Here is a 24,772-nt window from a genome sequence, read left to right as displayed (position 1 = left end):
TGTAAATGATATTGCATTTAGAGGGTACACGAAAACATAAATATGCATGATAAACCATAGTAGAACTGTTGCATCTTATGAAAAGAAATTTCCATGATTTTTAAGTGTATCATGTGCATAACCTGATGAAACTGGGGAAAATCAGTGCATCAGTGAGCTGCAAAATTCTGCCTGTAACTTTCATCAGAATATAGAGAAATCACACATGATCTTGTGATGAGTTCCTGGCTGGAGCTTTCTCCTCTGTGTGGGAACTTGAGAAGTTCCCTATTGAAAACGAAGGCAGGACATGTTTGGGATGCCTGTGGACTTTCCCGCAAGTCTCCGTTACGGTAATTTTCAGCAGATAGCTTCCCTAATAATGCCATCATTAACTTGTCACTGCACAGCGTCCCCAGACATCTGAGAGTAATACATTTAAGTGAAATTAAAAGAAACAATAAATTAATATCCTGAGGGAGCAAAAGCCGAATATTTAGCAGTTTGTGGTTCATCTGATTTGTGGTTTATTAAGCAGAGAAATAAGAAAATAGGGAAAATATTTTAGATTTCTTTTTTATGACTAAATGAATGCTCATTCCCTTTTCTATTTATAACCAGCTTTACGCTCCTGGTTATCTGAGTTTTAAACGTTTTCAGAATGTATTTTGTAAGACAGCCAAAACAAAAGAGATTAATTTCAGGAAATTAGATCATGATTGATTTAATAAAGAGGCATGACAGGACAGCATTCAGTGCATTTCTGTGACTGCACGTTTCGAGAGAAGTACAAAGGTTGCATATTTTCAACAACTGAGAAGTGTGAGTCCAATAGCTTTGCAATTCACTTCCTGAAAGTCCTATGCAGAATCTTTGTGTAAGTGAGGGGAGGAAGGGTCCCAAAGAAAGATTATTTTGACATATTTTTTATGAGGGCTTTTACATGTTCATCTCAAGTGGTTTCTGGAAAATACTAGTGGTGGTGCAGCCCTCTCTGCCTGTCTGTGGGAAATGTGGATGCCTCTGTAACAAATGCAGTTCCTGCTGATCCCCTACTTACCCTGGATGAAATGCATTGGCTTGAGCTCATGGACCCTGGTGATGCTGTCCCAGTGGCCTTTTGGCTGCCAGCTCCTCCTTGGAGCATGTGCCATGGAGGGCAGGATGGGAACTTCACCAGTGCCCAAAGCATGGGATTGGTGTAAGGAAATACAGCTAGGTGTTGGAATGACCACCAGCACTGTGACACATTGCTGTGACCAGTTGGATGTAGTGTATTCTTGGGATTGCTGTGAGATGCTGCAGTTTTTGTCCTCCTTCTGCCCTTCCAGTTTCCCTGCCCTTTCTTCCACATCCCTTTTCCCCTGGAATAGCAAAGTCAAAGTTTTATCTTTGCACTCTGAGGTCTGTAGGGTACTTTGTGGAAAGCCATTTAAATAATATTTCCATAAGCCTAACAAGTAAAACATGTTCCATGTAAATGAAAGAAGTGCATGGTAATGTTTATTGCTGCAGAAGGAACCAAAGACAAACCATGTTTCTGCTGCTTTCTAGACCTTTTCATTCTAACCTGAACACAGGCCCATGAAGGAATGTGTAATGGGAGCACTTTAATGAGTTAAACAGAAGAAAAAGCAAATACAGTAATTTATAATTGTACTCTACAAGCAGAAAGGAAAATATATTTCTTACTGTAAAGAGAAAATACTGGTTGTGATTGACTAATGTATGTGCCCTGCTTTTATTTAGAGCAATGCACTAAAAATTTGTTGTTCTGAGTACTTTCTACATTAATCAAAAGGAAATTTCAAGCCAAGATAGCTTAGAAACTACTTATATAATTTTATGTGTTACCCAAACACATTACAGAGGTAAAGTTATATTTTTGTGTGCCACAAAGTATCGCTTCTGTGAGCACATAGTTATGAACAATGGAAAACGAGAACACTGAGGAAAGGGCTCAAATATGTATGTGTGTATTAAGCTTAAAACTTATTCTGGTGTTCAAGAGATGAATTTTTTGTTTTTACTCCAAGTATTTTTTTTCCTGGGTAATTCTGGCTGGAGGCTTTGTTCTTCCGGAGTTGTGTGTGGTTTTATTGTGCTTTGTTGAAGAAAGTATGAAAGATATGAACATTTATGTTTAGGAGCAGAACAATCTAAATTAATTAGAGCAATTAAGTCGCTGTGACCTAATTTGTTCAGAGTCTTCTCTCTTTCCACCCCCCTCCCCCCCCTGAAATTACACTGAAGCAGAATATCTGTTGTGGTTTATAAGGATTCTTGTAGAGAAATAGTGTGTTGACAATTCCTGAGAGGATTTATACTAAAATTTTGCTTAAATAACTCATGCTGTGATACATTTTTAACATGTATCCTACATTTTAACATTTTCCTCCTTTGAATGCATATGAAACTAATTTCTGATAAAAAAGTTAGCATTGTAATATAATGTATTTCATCTGCCAAGTAAGAATTTCATAATGTACTTTCCTCTCTTGTTCTGCAGAAAAATGGTTTGATTCCCCTCCTTTTTCCCATTCATTTCCTAACTGATATGCTTCTGCTCTCAATGTTTTTCCTTTTAATGTGAGAGGGGGTAATTTTGTATTGATTTCTGCTGTGTGCCTGTGGGCATTTCTGTAAATTTAGATCAAACCAGGCCGGTGGTTTCTCTTTCAGGAGGTCTGCAAGCTGCTAGAAGAAGTTGTTGCTTCAAGGGTCAAACACTACTTGGAGGCACATAAACAACGTGGTCAGTGGAAAGCCATGGAATATGGATCATCTGGGCCTTTGTTTCTTACCGGTAAAAGAAATTATTTAACTTAGTGTGAAGTAAAGTCATGGGGAAAATACTGTTCTTCGTTTTTTTCTGTGAGAAACTTGCCATCAGGAAGGCCTGAAATAGCTGATGTTTGGGTATGGAATTACTTCAGTTAGTGAACAAATTAAGTGGATTTTAATTTTCTTTGTTACTTAAAAGTGAATGTAGTGCTGGTACTATTAGTCCAAGAGCCTATTATTAGAATTTAGAAAAAGAACTTATATAACCCTTGGTCCTGCAAAATTGATTGAAATCTTGCTGGTTAGTTAAGTCTCCTTTTTACTCAAACATTTAGTTTAGAATTTTTAAATACAGAAATAATATCTTTACTTCTCCTGCTTTTGGCAATCTGTTCAGTCTTAAAAAGTCGGTGTGGTGTGATAAATGACATTTGTCATTCCACCAGTGCTGCTGCAGGCTTGGCAGCAGCACCCATCACCTTGGGAGTGCAGAAGAGAACAGCATTAAGAGCCTTCACCCCGTCGGAGCTCTTTTTTTGTGTTTGTGTAAGGGTTGAGACCAACGGGTGCCTTTTCAGTACATCTACATTTGAAACTAAAGATCACGGTCACTTGTAGCTTGTACCTTGCTGTTAGATCAGCTTTGGGGCTAATTGGCTGCCAGTTTTTGTTTGATACCATTGCACCAATAGCATAATGGTGGGGTTTACAGTTGATAGGCTTATCTGTTGGTCTTTTATCATACCAGCAATTTATTTTTAAATAGTTCTTGGGCAAAAAATTACAGATTTTTGTTACTAGCCTGGAGCAGGTCATAAACTTGTCACAGAAAAGAAGGGCTGCAGTAGTAAAGCTCTGTGTTGGCCATGGTTTGTCACATTTCCTTAAATACATTGAGGAATCTCTGCTGAAGTGTGACTTCTGCAATGCATGTAATTACATACTTACAATATATGATCACTGTACTCATAAATTTTAGAATTCAACATATGTTATAGTAACAATTTTAATAGTGCACAAATTCTTTGCCTCTTGAAATGCTTTCCATTATGGAAAAGGTATATTCCTATAGAATTCTATTAGATGGTTGCAGCTTTAAACACTATTGTCAATAACAATGAGTGGCTTTAATGAGAAAACACAGGTTACATGCTGTATGGTTGGCTTATTATTGCAAAATTTTAGGCATATATGGGAGCCAGGTTCTTCTGGCATGACATGGCCTTTTTCTCACCCCCAAGAACACAATACCACATAAGCAAGGGGTGCTTCAGGCCACTAAAGTATTTTCAACCTCTTTTTTTTCCTTTCAAGTAGTAACTACATTTTATCCCATTAAAATATTACTAATGTCAAGCACATGAACTTTCAGACTCCTGTACTTTTCTGATTGTGAGTGAGCAAAAAGAATTTTCTTCAGTGAAAGCAGAGGGACATTACAGATGGTGGGATCAGAATTTCTAAGATTTGTTGAGATTCTTCTGTGTTTTCTTTTATCAAGGGATGTTTTTTATCATTTATTTTTTTAAAGTTTCCTGCCTCAGTAAAAAGTAGGTTTTGAAAAATGATGATTTTATAAGGTAAAACTGCCAGACATAATAACCGGTTTTATATATGTGGGCAGATGCAACACTGATCTGAGGGTGTTTGTGAGAATTTAGGGTCTTCTATTTTCTTTTGTATCATGAACATTTCAGTAAAAATACTGGTATGCTGTCCCAGGGTTGTGAACTGATCTTCTGCTTGACTCTTCCCCTTGTTTCCTGAAAATTAAAATCTTAGGGATATGCATTTGAGGAGGTCATCAGTAAGATCAGTGACAGTTTTAGATTAAAGGATATTTACTTTGGATGAGGCAGAATGACTGTTCCATCAGTTTTCTGCAGTTAATCTCACCGTCATTAATTAACAATAAAGAATTAAAGGAAGAAAACAGGCTGTGATAACGAACATTCATGTTAAGCTTCATTTCCAAAGCCAGCTCTTTCTTCTTCTCTCAGCCTGCTTTGCTCAAGGCTGTAATTTGTAAGAAAGGAGTGCTTTGTTCAGGTCCAAGAATCAAGTTTCTTCAAGTTCTATTCAAGTCTGTTCTTACCTGGGGAGGAAATAACAGAATAGGTGGGTGTTCACTGGGGCAACCGGGCCCTGCCTCTAAGGACTGACCCTTTGAGGTGAGCCACAGGGCCGGGAGTCTTCACCAGTTACCTCTTGTGTTCTGCCTTCCTCTCTAGGATCACAGGTTCTGTTTGTAGGCTGCAGGGAGATGGTTTTGTGTTTTTCACACCAATGAAGTGCCTCATTCCAGGCCAGTGCTTGGCTGGCAGTGTTGTGTAGCACACAAAGGAATGCACGAGCCTGGTACTTGCTCCACAGAGGTGCTGCTGGGAAAAGGCTTCAGCTGCAGCTATTGTTGCATTTGGAGGCTATGAAGAGTTTGAGTTCTTCAAACTCTGAGTGGTTTCTTTTGCTCCAAGTTATTCAATCTGTATTCAAACCCCTGCTATTGTAAGGAAGTGTGTATCTATAGAAGGAACCTCCACACGCTTACTAACTGGCTACTTACTATTTCCAGTGTCCCAGGTCAGCATTCCATCCCTGTCTGAAGATGCATCTTTTCAAGTCAATTTTAGCTAGTTTGCTGTACACACTGCGGGATGTATTCAAAATTTCTTGAAAAGAGAATTATTAGACCAGTATTAATAAGATTTTAGGCTACCTTTAATGTGAAGGTATGTTGTATTAGGTTTCATTTCAGAACTAGAAGCCAAGCTACTTTACTTCAATGAACAGATCTAATCCTGCAAGATCTGTTGAGCAGGGAAGACTTGTTAAGTCTTCTACTTCCTTACTACTATAACTATTTTGAAAAGAAAATTTTCACCTATCACAGCTTCTTTTTAGTATTAATGTTATATTCTGTTTAATATTAATATTATTTGACACTACCTTTCATTTTTGTGGCACTTAATGTAAATATCCATGCAAGTTACTCGTTAATTTACGTTTCTTTTTTTCTTTTGCATTTGAGTTCCACCCACTCTACAGTGTGTGGTGGGTCGCATACCAGCTCATTAGGAAATCTGTGGGTGTTAGACACAGGAGAAGAAAGAAAGAAGGAAAGAATGGAAAAATGAGAAAAAGTAGCCAAGACAAGCAAGTTCTTCCTATTCTTCCTTCTGTCTGAACAATTTCCACACCCCTCCCAAATGGCCAGTATGAACAATTTGCCAAAGTAAGCTTTAATTTAGTCTTTGGACATAGGCTTTGGTATAAACTCTCTGTTTCCTGTGTTTAATTAATGTCCAAACGTGTTTGACTTTGGTTTATTTTATTTTTTTAAAGAGAAATTTAAAATGGGGTGGATTTTCAAAGGTTGAATTTTGCCTGCATCACATCTGCATGGCCAAAATCATGCAAGAAGGATATTGGCCAGGTATGGCTTGTGACTGCATTATTTGAAGTTTCATGTTCCACAGAAAGTGGCTGGTTTTGATCAAGAGCAGTGAGAATTAAGAGGAGACTACAGAGGACTGAGTAGAGATATTAAATACAGGAGAAATGACAAAGGATGAACTGAAAACAATAAGGAAGAAGGTAAGGTTTACATGGGCACAGAGGAAACAATAAGGAGAAGTGAAAAAAAAAATATGGCTGATAGAAATGTCAGTGTTAGAAATGGAAGGAAGGAAGAGGGTATATTGTAAACTGACCTTCTTCCCCCTCTTGAGGGAGGAGAAAGTTAACTATGTTTTTCCTACAAGTAATTTTCAGATCTATTCTCATTCCTTCCCTAGCATCCTTGCTATTTTTCTTGGCTTGAGGGTGGGACATTTTTGCTCTGATTTCAGATCTTTTTATTGTACAGTCTCTTCTACAGTGAAAATAATTAGAGATCATGCTGTCACATGGCACAGTGAGCTCCTAGCTTGATTTTATCTGCTTTCCCTGGGATTCTGTATATTTTTTTTACATATTTTTAACTTTCTTCTCTAATGAAATGGGGCTTACTGTGGTCATGTTTTCTGTGTTCATCTGTTCATCCAGGTGTTTTTGCAAATGTGACTGTAGTTTATTAACAGGTAGAAGTTTCAGACTTGAAATTCTCTGACATTAACTTCTGAGAAGCTTACTAAAATGAGAAACTGGAAGAGATACAAGAGCTGTTATGAGTAGTTCAGCCTTACAAAGATCTGGAGTCAAAGTTCATGTCTCATTTAGTGTAAAGAAAAATGCATAAGATGCAATTTCATAAGAAAATACTTTTCTCTTGCTTATGAAACGATTTTTTTGGCTCCTGCAAGCACACAAAAAATATACAATAAATCATGATGGTAAATATTCCAAACTCTTTTGGCATTGCATTTTAATTTGAACATTATGATGTTTTTAAGGGAAACACCCTTTTCAGACTGCCCCAGTTTGCTTTAGGAGTGTTCACTATTGCTGTAGGACATGAATTGTGTGAAATGCTTGTAGGGTATGTCCCACATTATAATCCTGTAACAGCAAAACTGATTTATTCCCACCCTCCCAGCTGTTAAGTCACACTCCTCTGCTGTGAAACTGTTGGTTTGGTTTGAACTAGAATCTTTTCACTTGCCTTGCTCAAACAGCAACTCTACAACGCTTTGATGGATGCAGCTACAGGGGAGAATAAGCTGCCATAGGGGACTGAGAAGGAGTCTTTCAAATGAACTTTGATAGTTGCAGTTGCACATTGTAATATCTGTCTCTCCAAAGAATTACATTGCAGCTTCTCTACAATGGGCTCATTTATGATTTGTGGCCAAGTCCTGCAAATCTGTGTGAACTTTAAACTTACATTCATCTGTCTGTGACAACAGAGCTCCCTGAAGTATGCAGTAACTTATGCAATAACTTATGAAAAATGTTTTGATTAGTATCACGTACTTAATATTTCCTGTATTTGCTTTAGGTTACTTCCCCCCCCGCCCCCCATTTTTACAGCCAGATAATGGGGGAATAAGGGCATTTTTTTTTTCACCAAAGCATTTTTCTTCTAGAAGATCGAGGTTATATATCTGAACTTTTTGTTGTTGTTGTTTGGTTTTGTTCTTTTCTCAGGGTAACTGATACTTGACAAGAACAAAAGAAATGTCCATACTTACACACTCTTTGGATGTTTTCTTTTTCTGTGATTTTTTTTTTTTTTCTATCTTACCTTAGATTGTAATACAATAGAATTGGGAAAAATGCCAAGAAGGGCAACAGAGATGATCTAAGATGAGGAAATGCAATACAGGGAACAGTTGAGTGTTCCTGGACTCTTCAGCCTGGGAAGTATATAAATTATGGGGAATACAACCAAGATCTATGAAATCATTTCTTGTCTCATTCTTTTCCAGTTTGAGAGCAAGGGTGTATCAAATGAAGGTATTGGAAATGCTGTGGTAGTTAGGGGAACTGTGGAACTCTTTGCCAAAGGATAATGGGCATGATAAAGGCTTGTGCTGCATCCACAGCAGCAAGAGAGAGTATTCCAGCGAGGGGACAGAATCTCCTTTGGTGCACTAAAGGCCTGAGTTGAGAGGGCTTGGAGCCTGGCAGCTACCAGGGGAATAACCACGTGCACTTGGCTCTTGTATTTAGTGTCTCTTTGTAGGCATTTTACAGCCAAGGTGTTTGGCTTTAGGGACCTTTGGTGTTCCCCTGTGTGGCCTTTCTTACCACCGTGCTCCTCTGTAAAACAAGACCTCATTCAGTCAGAGTCAGTGGGAGTTAGAGACTGGCAGAGGAAGTTCTGCACTGTCTGGACTGAAGCATCTACCTTTGGAAGGATCTTCTGTCGTGGCACTGATACTGGCAGAGGCTTCAGCAATGGTTGTCTCTGTCTTACACGGGATATTTGCAGCTGCAGCACCAGGTGGGTTGAATGTGATCTTCCTATTTTACTTCTTCCCTGGTGGCAGCTCCCCGTGAAATTATTTATGGTCTTGGGTAAGAAATGAAATGTTGTACTTATTTTAAAGATTCCTTAATAAAGTGTTTTATGTAGATAGTATTGGATTGAAAAGAAATATAATTTATTTAAAACAACAGGAGAGTTGTTTAATTTGGTGTATTTTTGTGAAAAGGAAGAATTTGCTGTTGGTTTTGAAAACAGTCTTGACCTCTAGCCTTAAAATAATCTCTGCCTTAATGCATTGTATTGCTTTCTTTTGCTTTCATTGTTTCCATTTTTTGTCTCTTGTTTCCATATGATTTTCTTCATTTTATGAGAAGAAAAAATAGTATGAAAAGGACCCCTAGTTGTATGTGTGCAAAAAAAATAGTGTTTGTATGCACAAACAGCTACTCTTACACATCTGTGTGAACTATAAAGGTCTTCCTTCATCATCCAAGTATTTCTGCAGTGATTTTGCTGTTAGTATTTCAGTTTATGCAAAGACACATATATTTATTAATTTATGCAAATTTGAAGTTAATCTTTGGTGTTTTCATTCTATAGTTAGGCAAAAAAATCAGCATCCATTAATCATGTGTCTTTACAAAGTGGAGTTATGTGTCTCAGTCTCTCAAAGTTGGCTGGAACTTGATAGGTAATTTATCTCCATCAGTTAAAAATGAAGTTTAGGGTACTAGTTTGATGCAGGTGTTTCAAGTTAGGCAAGATGAACCCCGCCTTTAATTTCTGATTTGATACTCACCTGAGAATATCAAAGTGACTCTCATCTAGGCTAGGGAACATACCTTTGGAAAGAGCCCTTGGCATGCTTGTTCTGAGTGGGAATTCAGCATTTTTGGAGGGCACATGAGGTGAATTTGAAAATCTATTCCTAAGCACTATTTCTTACTTGACTGCCTTACTCTTCTTTGCAACGTATTTTCCTCTTGAAGGTGCTCTTTCATGTGTGCTCGCCATAGGCTTTACAGCTTCTCTAGTCCCTTGAAATCAGGAATACAGAGGATGGATTCTCAGTGTACAGCCCATGGACCTGTTTTAGCACTAGGCACAGCTGGAAGAGGTGGCAGATAGGTTTGGGGTTTTTTTGAGTGCTCACTGTTTTGGTTGAAATGTTTTGATCCTAAAAATTAACTAGGTTTACAGTGTCTTTTGTGTTTAGTTCAACTGTGCATTAAATGAGATGGAAAAAACCCCAAGGACTGATTCTTATTTTGAAATTAACTGTTGGGTTCCTTTTAAAAATGTTCTTTATTAAGTGTATCTAAAGAGAGCAATATTGTTTTGGTTAGAATGTAAGCAAGAAAGAATAGGGATTTGAAATAATACCTGAAAGAAATGTGATTTCCCTAGAAATGTTCAGAGGAATTCACTTAATTGCAACCAGAAGTTTGACCTGGAAGTGTAATGTTTTGACCTTTTAGCTGTCTGGCTTCCTAAATGTGTTGTTTTGCTCTCTTTAAACTGTGAGAAAATCTCTTTTATACATCTTTAACCCTTGCCTTCCCTAGAAGTCTCAATAAAAGTCTCAGTAAAAGTCTGCAAACAATCACCAGCAAAAGAAAAATCATCATGATATTTTAAGGAAAAAAAAAAATCATTGCATCTATGGGTTGAGCACTGAAGTCCTTTCTATTTTCATTTTAACTGGAAGTAATGGGGGGTATAATTTCACTGTTAAATATGAATAGGAATTTCTTTTAAACTTTCCATGCTGCCGTATTATACAATAATACTCTCCTTTGTTCTTTTGTTCTTAAGTTTCATTATCATATGGCCAAGGTAGAAATTACAGCTTTTAAAATTGCAAACATTTTTGTGGGTTTATTCATATTTGGAAAATTTTTATTAGCCATTATAGGAATCTGTCCAGGTAGAAATGGAGGGCCAATTCCTGAAAAAAACTGTGCCTCTTTTCCCCGTGTAAGTAGTTCAGTGGGAGCAGTTCTGGGTGTTTGATTCACCACTGAAGTACCAGGTATGTTGTGGTTGTTGCACACTAAGTATTTCTGTGGACTACAAAGGCACAGTGGCAGACCACAAACAAAAGCAACGCAGCAAAGCTTTGCAGGGCCCGTGCCTTAATTTGTAAAAAAAGAGATAATTAAATAAAAATTGAGTAGTGTAGCAAATAATAAAGACTTTTACTTGAAAACAGGAGAAAAAAAGTTCAGTGTAATCTTGACTGTGTTGTGGACTTTGAACTTGATGTATTCCATCAACTTCAGACAGATCAGAGATGTTGTAATGCACAGCAAATTACACATATTCAGGGAGAAACATTCAATAGTCACTGTACAAATCCAAGTTTAAATGTCAAAACTTGCTTTAGAAGGAATAGAAGATGGCAGTTTTGTATTTGTTTACTAAGCATCTTTTTCTTAATTCCTTTAATTAAGATATTTTGTTTGGTGGGGTTTTTTTTTATGTGTACGCGTGTGGGCAACCAGAAGTTTGTCCATAGAATATGGGTACTGCCTGTCTTTTGTCTGCTGTTTACTTGCCATGGCACAAGACAGGGTTGTGGAGTTTGGTCTTTTGCATAAAGGACCTTACCTTTGATATTTAGTTTTGAGGAAGAGGATGTTCTGTTTACTTTTTTTTTGCACTTGGCATCTGTTAAGCTGATGTTGGAAATGGAGGCTGCTGAGCTGTGCCATTCAAGGTGGTCCCTTACAACACAGTATTCTTGAGTGAGCTAAGATGAGTGGTTTTATACAAACTGGTTTGCAGTCAGTCTCCAGCTCTTTGCACCAGAACCAGAGCTGAGCTGGTGGCAGTGAGCAGATGATCACAATCATAGTTGTTCTTGGTCTCTTTTGGTGGTATCCTCTTTGCATCAGAGCTTATGAGAGCAGAAGGAGATTGAGACTTATTTGGAAATAGAGCCTTTCAGCAGCTGACTTAATTATGGTCTGCTTGCCAGCATTTAAAAAGAGAAGATACAGAAGGCTCTATTGTGGTACTTTCCACCTATTTTCTATGCCCCAGAATTTCCTTCTGTTCTGAGTTTTTACAAATCTAACAAGAGTCTGTTGTGTGAAAAGACAAAACCTGTGAACCTCTGGCACAGCTTGCTTTATTCAGACAACAGGATGAAACTGCAGGTTCAAGTCCACACATGCCTCTTAGAACTCAAGTTCTTTTGAAGTGTCCTCTAGATGTTAGCATAGAAGAGGAGTCATGGCCATCACCATCTACCTCCTAGCTCCACTGGGATATCCTAACAGGAATCCTCAAAAAAAAAAAAAAATTTTAAATATAAGAATATTTTTTGCTATATATCAAGATCACCTTTGAAGAAACCGTTTCATGTTCACGCCACTTTTTTTAAGTTCTGCTGAATATACCTGCTCCTGGTTGTTATCTCCCTCTCTCCCATCACATCTCCAGTGGCAGTGTTGGGCTTTTTCACCAAACCCAGAGCTTTTGTAGCCCTGTGATACAATATATTCCTGACATTTTTAGTGACCCTTGCCTAGAGACCTTGTTAATGGTCGAAGATGAAAGTCTTGGCAGCTGTGGGAGCTTTAGGGTTAAAACCCTTTCCTCTTGGGGGTAAAAGTTTTGCAGAAGTTATTTCCTATTGCCAGGGAAAAAAAAAATGGGGCCTGGAGACCTGTGAAAGGTTTGATTGACTTTATTTGAAAATCTTTCAGCATCATAGTATTTACACCAGTGATTTTGTTGTTCTGATTAACAGTAAGGGGAACCAGTCTAGGCTGATGAATTCCAAGAGGTTAATTTCCACGTGTTGGTTGAATTTTTGTGCTTGAAAAAACTTAGCTTTGTAGAGATTCATCACACTTAAAATACAAAATCCTCCATTTCAAGTACTTCATGGCATCAAAGATTTCCTGCAGCTCATGGATTTCTTCACGGAAAAACCACAGAGACAGGCTGAAAGGACATATTTTGTAAAAGAGGCATGTGCTGTGTTAGGCATTCCCTAGTGCCCTGTGAGTCAAACTTGAGTCCATCAGAGTGTCTGTCTCATCTGAGCCAGAATCTACCTTTCTTTTATCGCTGTGAGGAGTTCAGTGCTATGAGTGATTGGTCCATTTGGGTAGAGCTATGTTTGTCCAGTTTGTGGGATGTACTCAGCCTGATGTGCAAAAGTGGCACCGGCCAGTTTAACTGAACTCCATCGCAGTACAGACACTTCGAAAATCCTTCAGCTTCTCCTGGGCTGCTGACTTGTCAGACAGTGTTTACCACAGGGTTTGTTTTCCAGCTCTCTCTGCCTTTTGGCTGGTAGCAACAGATGCCTTTTTCAGCCTTTCTCTTGGTTGTTGTGCTCATTCCAGTGGTTAAAGAAGTCCAGGCATGTGGCTTTCTCTGGAATATGGTTTAGATGTTCAAAACAGGGAGCGTTCCTAAATAGCTTTCAGTTCGTGCTCGTCACATGCAATTAATAATGTGGTTATTGAGTCTGAGACCAACAAAAGGGTGAAATCAAATCTTGTCTCCTGTTAGAAAACAGTTGTCTGTGGTAAAGGTGCACGGACCATCAAATCTGTTGCTCTACATTTACCTGCTTGAATGCATTGGCAGGTGCTGCTGGATGTTACTGCTCATACATTATGGATGGATATGGATTTTCCAGGAATGGATCAGCCTTCCTCTCCGTTCTTAAGTATTAGTGAGGAGAAGATGGTCTTTTTCCTTCAGAGCTGCTGTGTTCCCAGGACCTCCATCAGGGGCATTAATCATCTTGCAGCCAGATGGTCTCAGATGTGCTTTTCTTCATTCTTTCCTCCAGAACAGAACTAACAGCGAGGCTAAGAAATGCCTTATCTTGGACCTGGTTTTGCAGGATAGTTCTGATTTTGCAGTGAATTCTCCACCTCTCCTGCTAGAGGAGAGCCGTACAAACCTACTCTAGGATTTCACAAAATGGCTCAGTCCAGTTTTGCACTTTGTGGCTCATATTCTGAATGGTTTAGACAGTGTGCTGTGTCCAGCTATCCAGGTTCTGGTAGCAGGAAGGGTTTGTCTAGGCCCATCCCTTCTTCTCTTGATCACACTCTTTGAAAGGTTAATTTCTTTCTTCCAGTCAGAGACCCTGTTCCCAGATGGCAGCTAAATCTCGTCCCCAGGTCCTTGGTGGGAAGGATTTCTTACCTATTTGTGTTGGCAACTGGCCTGTGTTCAGAAGATTTAGCAGATAGAACAGATGCAGTAATGCTAAAAAACTACTGAAAGAGTAAGGTGAAAAAAATCAGCAATCTGGTTTTGTCTGTACTTGGTTTCAGCTGCTGCGAGGCACCCTGGAAAAAGACACAGGCAAATTCCATCCCTGAATTTATTTGCAGGTATAAGAGTTGGCAAGGACAGACCCTGCAGCAATACTCACTCAATATTGCACCCAAGTATTTTTTGTCCATTCTTCAAGTGTATTGATTTAATGGCCTGAATGCTTTTCCTTAGCTATTAAACTTCTTTTTAAAAAGCTTATGGGCTTGATGCTACGTTTTTCAGTACGCATTTTCCTGTGTACTTGCTTACAGTAATCACTTTCTTTGAGCTGGAGGCAGACTGTATGGAAAGAATGGATGCCATCTGACCTGTTGCAGTTGTTTTGAAGCCCACTCTTTGCTGTGTAAAACTTTGAACTGAAGATGCGTCTTGTTTAAAAAATATCAAGTGGATTCCAGAAAAGGCTTTGGAATTTTCAGCAGCTTTTTGTATATGATGTCTTGCATCTGCTGTCCCTATCTTAGACTTGGCTTTAAACTTAAATGCCAATATTTTATTTGAATCTCTTCTAAATTAGAAATGGCAGCCTACTCTGCAGCACATGGTATTTGTTTTGGGAAGGAAAACTGCACAATTAACGGTAGGTTCAGAATAAAATGTTCCTTTTTTTTTGTGTTGTTTACAAATGATCAGGACTTTTGATTCCATGGTGAATAATTTTAAGTGGAGAAATATGAGTGCTAAAAAGCAGTGTAATAATAAGTCTGTGGAGCACTTTGAAGATGAAAAGCTCTATATACTGTAAACATCATTATTGGTATAGCCTAATCTGTGTGGAAAAATTAATCTAGCATGAGCTAAGTGTAGATTTTTTTTATTTTAATGTACAGTTTAGTGTTTCAGAAAGTTCAGTGCACCTGTGTATTTACTTCCACATTGTAACATTAGGAATTTATCCTCTTATATTTTTAATGTGTGTTGCAATGATTTACTTTGTTGTTACTTTTCAAAAGTAGAGTCAGTTCTAATCCACAATAACCTTTCAGAAACGTGAAGTGTCTAAGCTGGGAGGGAAAATGGTATGATATAAAAATACTGTGTGATGAGAAATAGGTGCCTGTCAGATATGGAAATGTTTTTGGGGCAGTCAGCCTTAGGCTTGTGCTGTGGCTTTGGACAAGTCTGGAGTGAAGTAGGGAGCCGGGCAGGTGCCAGATCGTGCTGGGGAGTGAACACCTGCCAGGCTGCTCCAGATAACTCAGCAGCTCAGAGGCATTTTCCCAGGCTCCCAACTCAATGGTCCATAATAGCCGTGGGAGACGGCTTCCCACTGCTCCACGCTGCACCACAGCCGCCTCTTGGCAGCCTTCTGGAAGCTCAAGTCAGCTTGGCTGTGTCTCCTTTGGAAAACAAGTGTTGCTGGATAGTCTTACAGGAGAGTTGGTGTCTGATACTTCCTCTCAGTGTCGTGGGACTCTGAAATACAACAAGCAGGGCAAATTACTGTTCCCTTAAAAGGCAGTGCTCACTGGTGCCTATTTCAGCTGAAACTGAGCTGTGGCTTTTCTAGAACCACTTTTATGCAGTCTCCTTTTGGGTTCCAGGGTCTGTTTATTTCCTTGGGGTTGGTTTGTTTGTTTGGTTTTGTTTTTCTTGTTTGTTTTTGGACCCTGAATCTGATGATTTAAGTGCCCAGTTTTGAAACAAGAAAAACAAAACTTCAAGTCACTAAACACAATTTTATTTCTGCCTGTGTACTGGTAATCCACAAATGGAGCTTTGTCTGTATTGCATGGTGAAGAGGAAATTGAAGATGGGATCAACTGGGTTTGCTGAGCCCAGGATGTGTGAATTTTCTACATTACTGGAAGCAAAATTGTCTGTACCTTGAGGTTCTCTGTGGTACCTCTGTGTTGTGCTCAGAAGGAGTTACGGATGGAGCATTTGGTACATATCAGTTGATCTGTTCTTCCATGAGATCATGAACAAATTTAAACTCATGCTGAGTAACTGTGTAGAAAGTTTAAAAAGCTGCAAGTCACATGGGGTTCTTGGATAAGAAGGTTTTCTTGTGGGTCTTATTTTTAAGTTTCTTTTTTTCATGAAGCGGAATAGTTAATTGGAAAATATATTTCCCCAGAAGGAAGCTGAAAGAGGATATCACCATTTTTTATAGTTCTACAGTAACTTTGACAACTTTAAAACTGACTACAGAGTAGATCATATGTCCTGTACAAGAGGGTTTCAAAGCATTTGATGAGTGTAGCTGTGTGACACTTTCAAAATGCAGGTATCTTAAATGCAGTGCATCTTAATATTTTCTCATATTAGAGGGTTAGCAACAAGTAACAGCAAATATCTGTTAAGGCCTTTTCAGCAAAGTAGTAAATAATAATGGAAACGAAAATGATTTTCTGGTGTTAGTCCCTCTGGGCTAAGCTTATTAGCTCAGGTGCAATTCTCTGTGAAGGCTTTATAAGACTTTCAGACTTAAGCTGGTGCTGCAAAAATAGTTTGTAGAGGTGTCTTGATCTCTTACATAATTATTTCTTTTGTCAGATCTGAGGTAGATGTTCTCTTCCACAGAACAGTAGCTGGCTGAATCAAGGGTTTCTAAGGAGAATTTGAAACTTTGTTCAGTCAATCACATGCAATTAAACACTTAAGCTCTCAGAGAATACCAGGATAGCAAGAAAAACAAGCAGATATGGATGCCATTGATTTATAAAAGAATTTCAGGAACGAAGTATCCTGCTTTTCCTGTGAAACACAAAGATTCGCGCATTTTCATTTTAGATTCCTTTCAAAAAAACCCCAAAACATGTGGAATATCACCAACAGATGAAGGTAGAAAGAAAAACTTCCAATATTTACTGTCTGAAGTTTTGTTTTCCAAGTTGTGCTTTTAGGAATGCTACTTTCTCAGCTTTCCAAGGTCACAGTGGAGGATGTTGTTATCACACTAATAACTTATTTATATACAGGGCAAATTCTTTGATTGGACTAAGCCTACTAGCAGTGATAAAGAATTGTAGATGCCAAACTGGAAATAGCTAAAAGTAATTTTCCTTAATTGTTCTTTTAAGTAAACAGTTAATAAAGCTGGTGGATTACATCCAAATTTTTCTCTAGCGCTCATCATTTTTAAGGGATGGTTCAACTTGTCACATCTTGACTCGATCTCTAAAAGGAAGTCAAATTTTGAGTATCTTCCTGAGGGGAAGGAAAAAAGATGGCTGATAAATTTCAAAGGGATTGGTTATGATTGATAACTGTAGTTCTTAATGAGAGCTGAGGCTCAACAGCGCTCGATGGTGAGCTCCAGAAGATCTTGTAGAAATAGGAGAGTGGTGGACCCCACAGGAGAGGATGTGCATTTATACTTGAAAATAAGGCATGCCTTGACACTTGCTCAGTAGGGGTTGAGACTGCAACAAGCAAGCTTTCCTTCTTTTTAAATGGTTAGATTATAAAAACAACAGGAGCACTTAATATTCTAACTTCTCTGTGCTAACTGCACCTAGGGTAGCTGACTGTCTTAAAAGCATCAATAATTTAAGTCTTGCAAATCCCATTCAAGTTAGGGGAAGTAACACCCAACCTTCTTACACACTTTCATTTCAGTGAGGTGCACAGGGAGATTGGGGAGGATGAGTCACAGATGTCAGGTTTTTTTACGCTTTCTGTGGGAGTCAGTTGCTAAATACCTTCATGAATGAAGTGCTAACTGATTTACCAGGGTCATTTGGGAATTTAAGTAGAACAAAAGTAAAAGCTGATTTCCTTGGTCTAATACTCTCTCAGTCATAATATAATCCTTTCTGCCCTTTTCTTACGCCCCTGGTGCACAAGGATTTCTGTCATTCTTGGAAATAGAAACTGAAAAAGCCTCTGGAGGTTGCAGGTACCTGCTTAGTCAGCCAGGCCAGCTCTGGCTGTTGAACATACTGAGGAGTTCAAATGTGGGCATTTCTCACTTCATTCAATGGAATTGTAGATAATTAAGCCCTCTCATGGTTGGTTTTCTTTGTAGTTATCTTTTATTTTCCTACCAGGTCTGTCACCTTCCTCTAGAAGATAGTTAAGATAATGGACATCTGTAGTGTTCTTGTAGAATATGTATGAAAAACCCTGTGAGTAGCCCTAGTGACCACGACACCACACTATTAAGCAAACGACACCTCTGATCAATTAATTTAATTTCTGTGGTTGGATTCCAGAACTTAGTGGTTATTAATTTGTGTAGATTTTTGTCCCGTTTCAGACTTTAATTTCTTGAGACCTCAGTATGAGAATTCAGCAGTTTCTTTTGGAAAATATTCCATTAAAGTTACGTTTTCCTTTGTAGTGTTGAGCTGCTGCTCCTTTCTCTCAATCCTGTCTTAGCAGATGTGCAACACTGAGACCAGAATGCCCAAGAAACCCTTATACTTAATATTATCCCTTTGTTTTATGTTGCAGCCAACAGTTTGCACATTACTGCCTACTTTATGAAGAGATGGGTTAATCTCCGTTGTGCTCTAGGGAAACGTTATCGTGGTAAGAAATCAGTTTCTTACAGAGTTACTTACAAGAGGAAGAAAGGGAACATAACTAAGATTTTGTCAAATTTTGGTCTACTTAATCAAAATTTCTTTCAGAACTTGGGCTTTTTTCAAAGGTTTCCTGAAAACAAAAAAACCCCCAACAACAACAAAACAACCCACAAAACCCCCAAAAACGACAAAAAAGGAGAAGTGTTTCTTGAGATAAGATGGATTTTTTTTTTTAAACTTAATTTTAAATTTGTGTATGCCTTGCCCCTAGGGTTATCAGCTAAGCCACACCAAATTCTGTAAGTATGACAAGACTCAGCATTTTCCTGAGTCTCTGCAGGGTGAATCAAGCAGAGGTTGCAGCATGAATCACTTCATTATTGCTCGAGTGTCTTGTGACATCAACATACAGTACAAGTGTATGCAGGAAAGGCTTTCATTCACCTCACAGCTATAAAATCTTGACGTAGGTGATGTCATTGGGACCAGGTCTTCTCTTCATGTTTTCTCAAGCCAAGATGCTCTGGAAGGAAGTGATATCAATCCTGTCCTGGCAACAGCAATGCAAAGGAGCTATAATGATCACTGCCCTTTGCGCTGACCTTGTGGCATTAAAAAAAGAGCAAAATCCTTAAAAATACTGAATACTTGAATAGATATTTTAAAATAATTTCTTGTTTTTATAGGAATTCATGATATTCATAAATGTTTAAATCTGTCTTCAAATGCTAACTGGTTGTTTTCTAAGTCCATATTGGCTGAAGATATCAGTGTTGACTTTAAATATTTCATCAAAGTAGTCTACTTGTTAGACTAGAATAGCAGTGTCTGCATTGCTATCTCAACATTGTTTGCTGTCTATTAAATTTGAACTGTTGTGAAGCATCAGTGAATACCTAAAGACACCTGCATTTTGCTAGCCAGCAGATGAGATTGTTATAAAATATAACAATAAACACATGTTCCTGGAAGCAACTTGTCCTACGCTTCAATTCTACAATAAAACATCTATGAGATCAACCTCATAGGTTTTTTCCTGCAAGCCTTGTCGCTTTCTTGTCCCACAAAAATAGTGTTGTGGCTTCGTTCTGAAATATAACTAACTTTAAAAATTATTAACTATCTTTTTATAAAAACAAAACAAAAAAAAACAACAACAAAAAAGCAGGGCTGAAAATATGAAGATACTGATCTGGAAATAATTCCATAATGTAAAACAAGAAACTATCCAGCTGTGTTCTTCCCATAGCATTGCCAGGTACTGAATAAAGCTTTGTCTCATCTGTTCTAATCTGAGAACTTTTCATTTTTTAATCCTTTGTAAATAGAAACTTTGTTGTGTTCATAACAAACCATTTGATCTTGAGTAAAATGTGTAATTCAGTGGGAGTTAACCAGTTTGTTTAATGACTTCAAAAATCTCTGTAGTCAGAATGTGAAGCACTCTGCCCTGGCCTTACACTGAGGTTTGATGCCAAGCCCCGATTGAATGTTGTTCTGGGCTACAAACCTAATTTACAGCTTTTGTGATGAAAAGACTCATCACCAGAATAGCACAAAAGAAATCCTTGTTAAGTGGTTTGTCTGTTGGTTCTGTCTGGTCTTTCTGTCCAGGGGTGCAGGTGGACTAATTTGCAGCCCTGACTGTCCTTTTGGGAACTCAATTTATTCTACTTATTGATTTTTTGGAATGCTTTATAAAAACAAAACAAAAGGAGGCAGTGGCATGTTGAAGAGAGTAGGTGAAAAGCTAGAGGGATGCATGAAATGAGTTAGTGTGCAATTAAAAAAATAAATAATTTTGCTTACTAAAATAACATGTATGTATGTTGTTGTTATGAGTGGTTTTGAAAGTGGTTATGATTTTTGTAATCTTCTTGTCAATTCTTTTTGTGTAGAGCTCCGTGTGTTTCCAGAGAAATTTATTGTTTGTGTCAGTAAACTTGACTTTGATCCAAGTGCTTGGACATGTGACAATGGTATATTGGTAAGTACAAAACTGTTCTATAAATTTTGGGGGTTTTTTAATAGCAATGAGATGAATGTTTATATATATAGATGTAGTTATTCAAGTATTTGTTACTGTCCTCTTGGAAGCAGAAAGTCACATTAACAGTTGGGCCAAAGTATTCAAAAGGACATCCTGAAATGAGCCTAAGGCAGGCAAAAAGGGGAATTTTGAAAGCTCAGCATTTTCTGAGCTTTGTAAAACTTGGAGGAAAAAAAAAAAGGTATTTAGAAAGCTGGGTGTGATTTTAGCACCCTGATTTAAGGATCTTTTTTTTCCTTTATATTTTGTCCTTGTAGCTGTTTGTAATGTCCACGGGTTTCTTGTATGTTTTCTTAGCACTTGTCCTGTGCAGCAACTCAAGCGGATCAGTGCTGGCCCTGCTGGGAAAAAAAATCCCCAAACATTTATGGAGGAAAAGGCACTGGTGTGTGGTTAAATACCATAAGCAATTCTCCTTAAATATTTCATCCTGAAGGCTTCATCAGGGTCAAAGGCTTCTGAATTTTATGCTGCAGTTAAGTGCTGATTGTCTCAGGAGTGCTCACATGGGCCCAGGTGCTGCTCTGTGGCTCACACCCAGGGTCACAATTACACCCTGAGGTCTGGGTGGATTTTAGTAGTTGATCTTACATGTATTAAAGCATATTTGACCCTTGAAAAAAAGGGTTTTCTTTTACTCATTCGACTCTTTTTTTTTTCTTTTTCTTTTTTTTTTTTTTTTAATACCAGGCAGGGTGTTCATATTTGTAATGCTAAATGCAGATTTTCTTGTTTCAATTCCTAGTTTGGTACATACCCTTAAATGTCAAAGAATCAAGCAAATGTTTTTTGCACTCTCAGAAAAGATTATCTCTCTGCTCTAGATGTACTTTGCTATTTTGAAAAGTATTACTTCTTCAGTTTTGTCTTGAAAACTACTTAATGCTTTAAGTAGAAAAGTCTATCTTTGCATTTTGACTGAGAAATAATAATGGGTTTTTCTTCTTGCTTAAGTAACTCTTATGAAGTATCCAATTCCCTCATCTGGTATTTTTAATCTTTCCATAAAATGAGAGCTGAGAAGTTTTCATTAGTTTTTCACGTGATTCTGTGTCGGAAGGAGAAGGCAAATTTAAAAATTTGATGTTAGGGACTTTGGCTTTACTGTTTCAAAATTGGATCTTGATCTGTGGAAACTCCTTGTTGTTTAAAAGGCAAGTTAAAACACTTTTATATTTAAAAAGAAAATATCTCTTAGTAGGCTGATAACCTAATCAGAAATACAGTCTTGAGAGTTTGCTTTGCTTACAGATGCAATGCGTGTGCACAGATCTGGCTGGGATGGCCAGTGTAATGTGTTGGAGAGAGAGTAAGAGAAAGTTATCCCTAAGCATCTTCCCTGATTTGAAGAACTTGGCAAGATGAGAGCAGACCCTCAGCAAATGTTTTGGAGCATCTGTTTAATTCCCTCTCTCTTAAAGGGTCCACTCCAGACTGTTTCGTTGTTCCGGTATTCCTACAGCATGTTAGTACCAGATTTGTCATATACTCCAGTTGAGTACTTTGCCAAACTGGGGGAGTGTTTGATTGCCACTGAGAGTTTCTCAAGTTTTTGGCACTCCAGAAGAAAGGCAAAGGATCTGCACTTTGTGTGTGTCTGCTTTTCTCCATGCAGTTGAGCCGTGAGTAGGCTGGAATTCTAAACTCTGCCCTACAAAAGACCACCCAGAAGACCTTTCTGTTAATACACTCAGCAGATTCTGTCAGGGGCTGGAAATGAGGCTGTGTTTTGTTTTCTTCTCTATGTTGTTTGGGTTTGAATAGTGCCACAGTGTTGGATGCAAGTTCTGTTAAACCTTTAATCAGCTCACACCCTTGGATTTGAGGGCATATTTGTGTTTTGCAAAAGCAGTTGACTATACATTAATGGAGACTTTGTCACTTTCCTGTGTTGCTGTGACTGTGATTGACTTAGTCAAGACTTGGTGATTATTTATTTTTTTTAAACTGTTTTTATGCTGGTTTATGGTCTGGGTCAAGCTTTCGTTCCTGAGCTCTGTCAAGACAAATCAGGCTCAGTGCTCCCCTTTCCCATTACTTGGAACCAGTTCTATGTCAGCCTGGTGCACGTTGCCTCCACTCACCACAGCTCTCTTCCTTCACCTGTCTTCAGCCCTTTAGTCTTTGCCTTTTCACTGCTTTTTAGGCTGTTCTGTGTATCTCTGAAATAGGCTGTGCTTAAACCATGAGTTTCAGGGGATGTAGCCAGCTATGAAATGAAATTTTCATGTCCTGCACCTTAGGAAAGAGTATAATTAGATTGCTTCTGAGATATTCACAAGCACAAACCTCAGCATCAGTTACTGGGAGAACCAATTTGAATCCTTCAATGATGTCTCATGTAAGACTAAGGTTAGAGTGGATTAGACAGTCTGTCAAATTAGCTCTAAGCATAAACTAATAAAATATTTGAGAGTGCCTCTAAGGAGCAGAGATTAAATAAAATACAAGAAAATCTATCGACCCTTAATTTTCTATGATGTATTTATAAATGGGTGTGTCTGTGGTTATGTTTAAAACTCAGGCTGCAGGCAGTAATAAGCATTTTGGAAGAAGGGAAATCTCTGTTAAAGAAACAATATAGCTAGTTATTGAAATTACATAAGCAAATTGAAAGTCTTAAGGAAAAGATGGAAGAATAGGCTGGCTGATTAATGCTAAGTTTAAACATGAAACTATTGTTTCCTGTTTTACCAAACTATGTTTGTAATCTTGAATAGTTTTAGCTTGAAAAAGACGACAGTTTTGGGAACATGGCAGAAGAGGAAACCCAGGGAAATATATAAGAGCTCTGGAGAGATTAGTCATCTTTGTCAGTGACGACATTTTCTCGATTATTATTATGTAGAGAGCTGAAATGGAAAATTGGAAATGGGTTATCTGGAGAAACAGATAAAAGTGGAAATGGAAATGGGTGGAAGGCTTATGAGCATTTGAAAATGTGCAAACAATGGAGTATTCATTGATAACCACATCGGCTTTATACCAGAATCTATGAGAGGAAGCACTTCTAGGGAAAGCATGAAGGAGGTTAAGCTAAAGATGGTATTAAAGTGGAAATTTGAAATTACTCTTTGAAATCAGAAAAGAAAGTGGGGAGTAAGAGATCCTGGCTTGATTAAAAGGGTCTCAGGGTTTCCACTGAGCCTTGTTAAGTTACAGAGACTGTCGTACAAAAATAAAGATCTTTTTCCATCAGAATATTGCTCTTTAAAAAACAAACCAAATAAAAAAACCCCTCATAGGTGCACACAGAGAAGAAAAGTGCTAAAGATGTGCCCAGTGCTTTTTAAATCCCCAGCAGGGAAATAAAACTATTTCATCTTCATACATGTGCGATTTGTAAATTGTGTCATTGTAATATACTTCAGGAGCATTAGAGAATTCTCATTCTTAGAACTCTTAAGAGCATTAGTGGCAGGGTTTGCTTGGGTTTTGATTATGCTGGCAAGAGGCTTCTGGTTCTTTCATGCAAACATGAAACTTAGCTGTAATTAACAGGAGACTTGTCCCACTGGGGTGTGTGCTGCTGGAATGGTGTGTCTATTGGAATGTAGAATGAAAACTTCAGATAGCAGCAATTTGTAAAGATTAGTACAAGACTTTATGTGGAATTTAGTTATCTTAAATGCTTTAAAGACTTATTGTTAAGTGATATCAGATTGGGTAGGGAAAGAAGGAAATGCTGTGAAATAGAATTGCACAAATCACACTGCAAGTACTTGGCATGTGTGTGTTTATCTAAATATGTGTATAAAATATTATAGTGAAACTGCTGTGCTGGTGGGCTACTACTGAGAAGGTCAGTCCACGTCCCCTCTACATCCAGCCACATACTCCTTTCCTTTCTGGTTACAATGGACCAAGTGATTCTTCAGTTGAGAATGAATTAGTTCATTGACTTGATCTAGCAGAAAATTATTTATTTGTGAAGTTTTTGTTTTTCATTGGAGGATTAGTTTTCCATCATGTCAGTTCATTGAACCAACTCATCCTGTACCCACACGCTTGCCAATTGTGATGTAAAAAAAAAATGTTGCAGGAGCAAGCAGCTAGGATTTGGTTGAATGGAGCAGAAGCACCCTTTAGGTAGCGGCTGAGAGGGTTTGGAAGTAACATCCACAACACCTTAATGTTACATTTGTTGTAATATTTGTCTTGTTGCTGTTTTTTTTATGTCACTATCCTTTTTAAATTTTTATAAAATCTAGTTTTCTGGGATTTTAGATAATGTGCTGAATTCTTTTCAGTCATTACAGGAAACAGGATAAAAATATTACGCTGTAGTTGGTAGATATGAGC

At 38.1% G+C, this 24,772-nt stretch overlaps 1 protein-coding gene across 4 annotated transcripts in view; it reads left to right on the top strand.

The window, feature by feature from the left end:
* LOC125323155 (SLX4 interacting protein) overlaps window positions 1-24,772 on the top strand; it is a 72,137-nt gene that overhangs the window by 36,336 nt on the left and 11,029 nt on the right. For 3 of the 4 annotated variants that reach the window (XM_048297835.1, XM_048297834.1, XM_048297833.1), the window contains exons 5-7: window positions 2,662-2,785; window positions 18,347-18,424; window positions 20,319-20,407. In XM_048297835.1, the coding sequence (XP_048153792.1) occupies window positions 2,662-2,785; window positions 18,347-18,424; window positions 20,319-20,407 (291 nt within the window). The remainder of the gene's footprint in view (window positions 1-2,661; window positions 2,786-18,346; window positions 18,425-20,318; window positions 20,408-24,772) is intronic. The other variant, XM_048297836.1, reaches the window with a different exon arrangement.

Source organism: Corvus hawaiiensis, chromosome 3 (assembly GCF_020740725.1).
Source record: "Corvus hawaiiensis isolate bCorHaw1 chromosome 3, bCorHaw1.pri.cur, whole genome shotgun sequence".
Lineage (NCBI taxonomy): Eukaryota > Metazoa > Chordata > Aves > Passeriformes > Corvidae > Corvus > Corvus hawaiiensis.
Note: the sequence above shows the minus strand (reverse complement) of the source record. Positions and strands in the feature narration are given on the sequence as shown.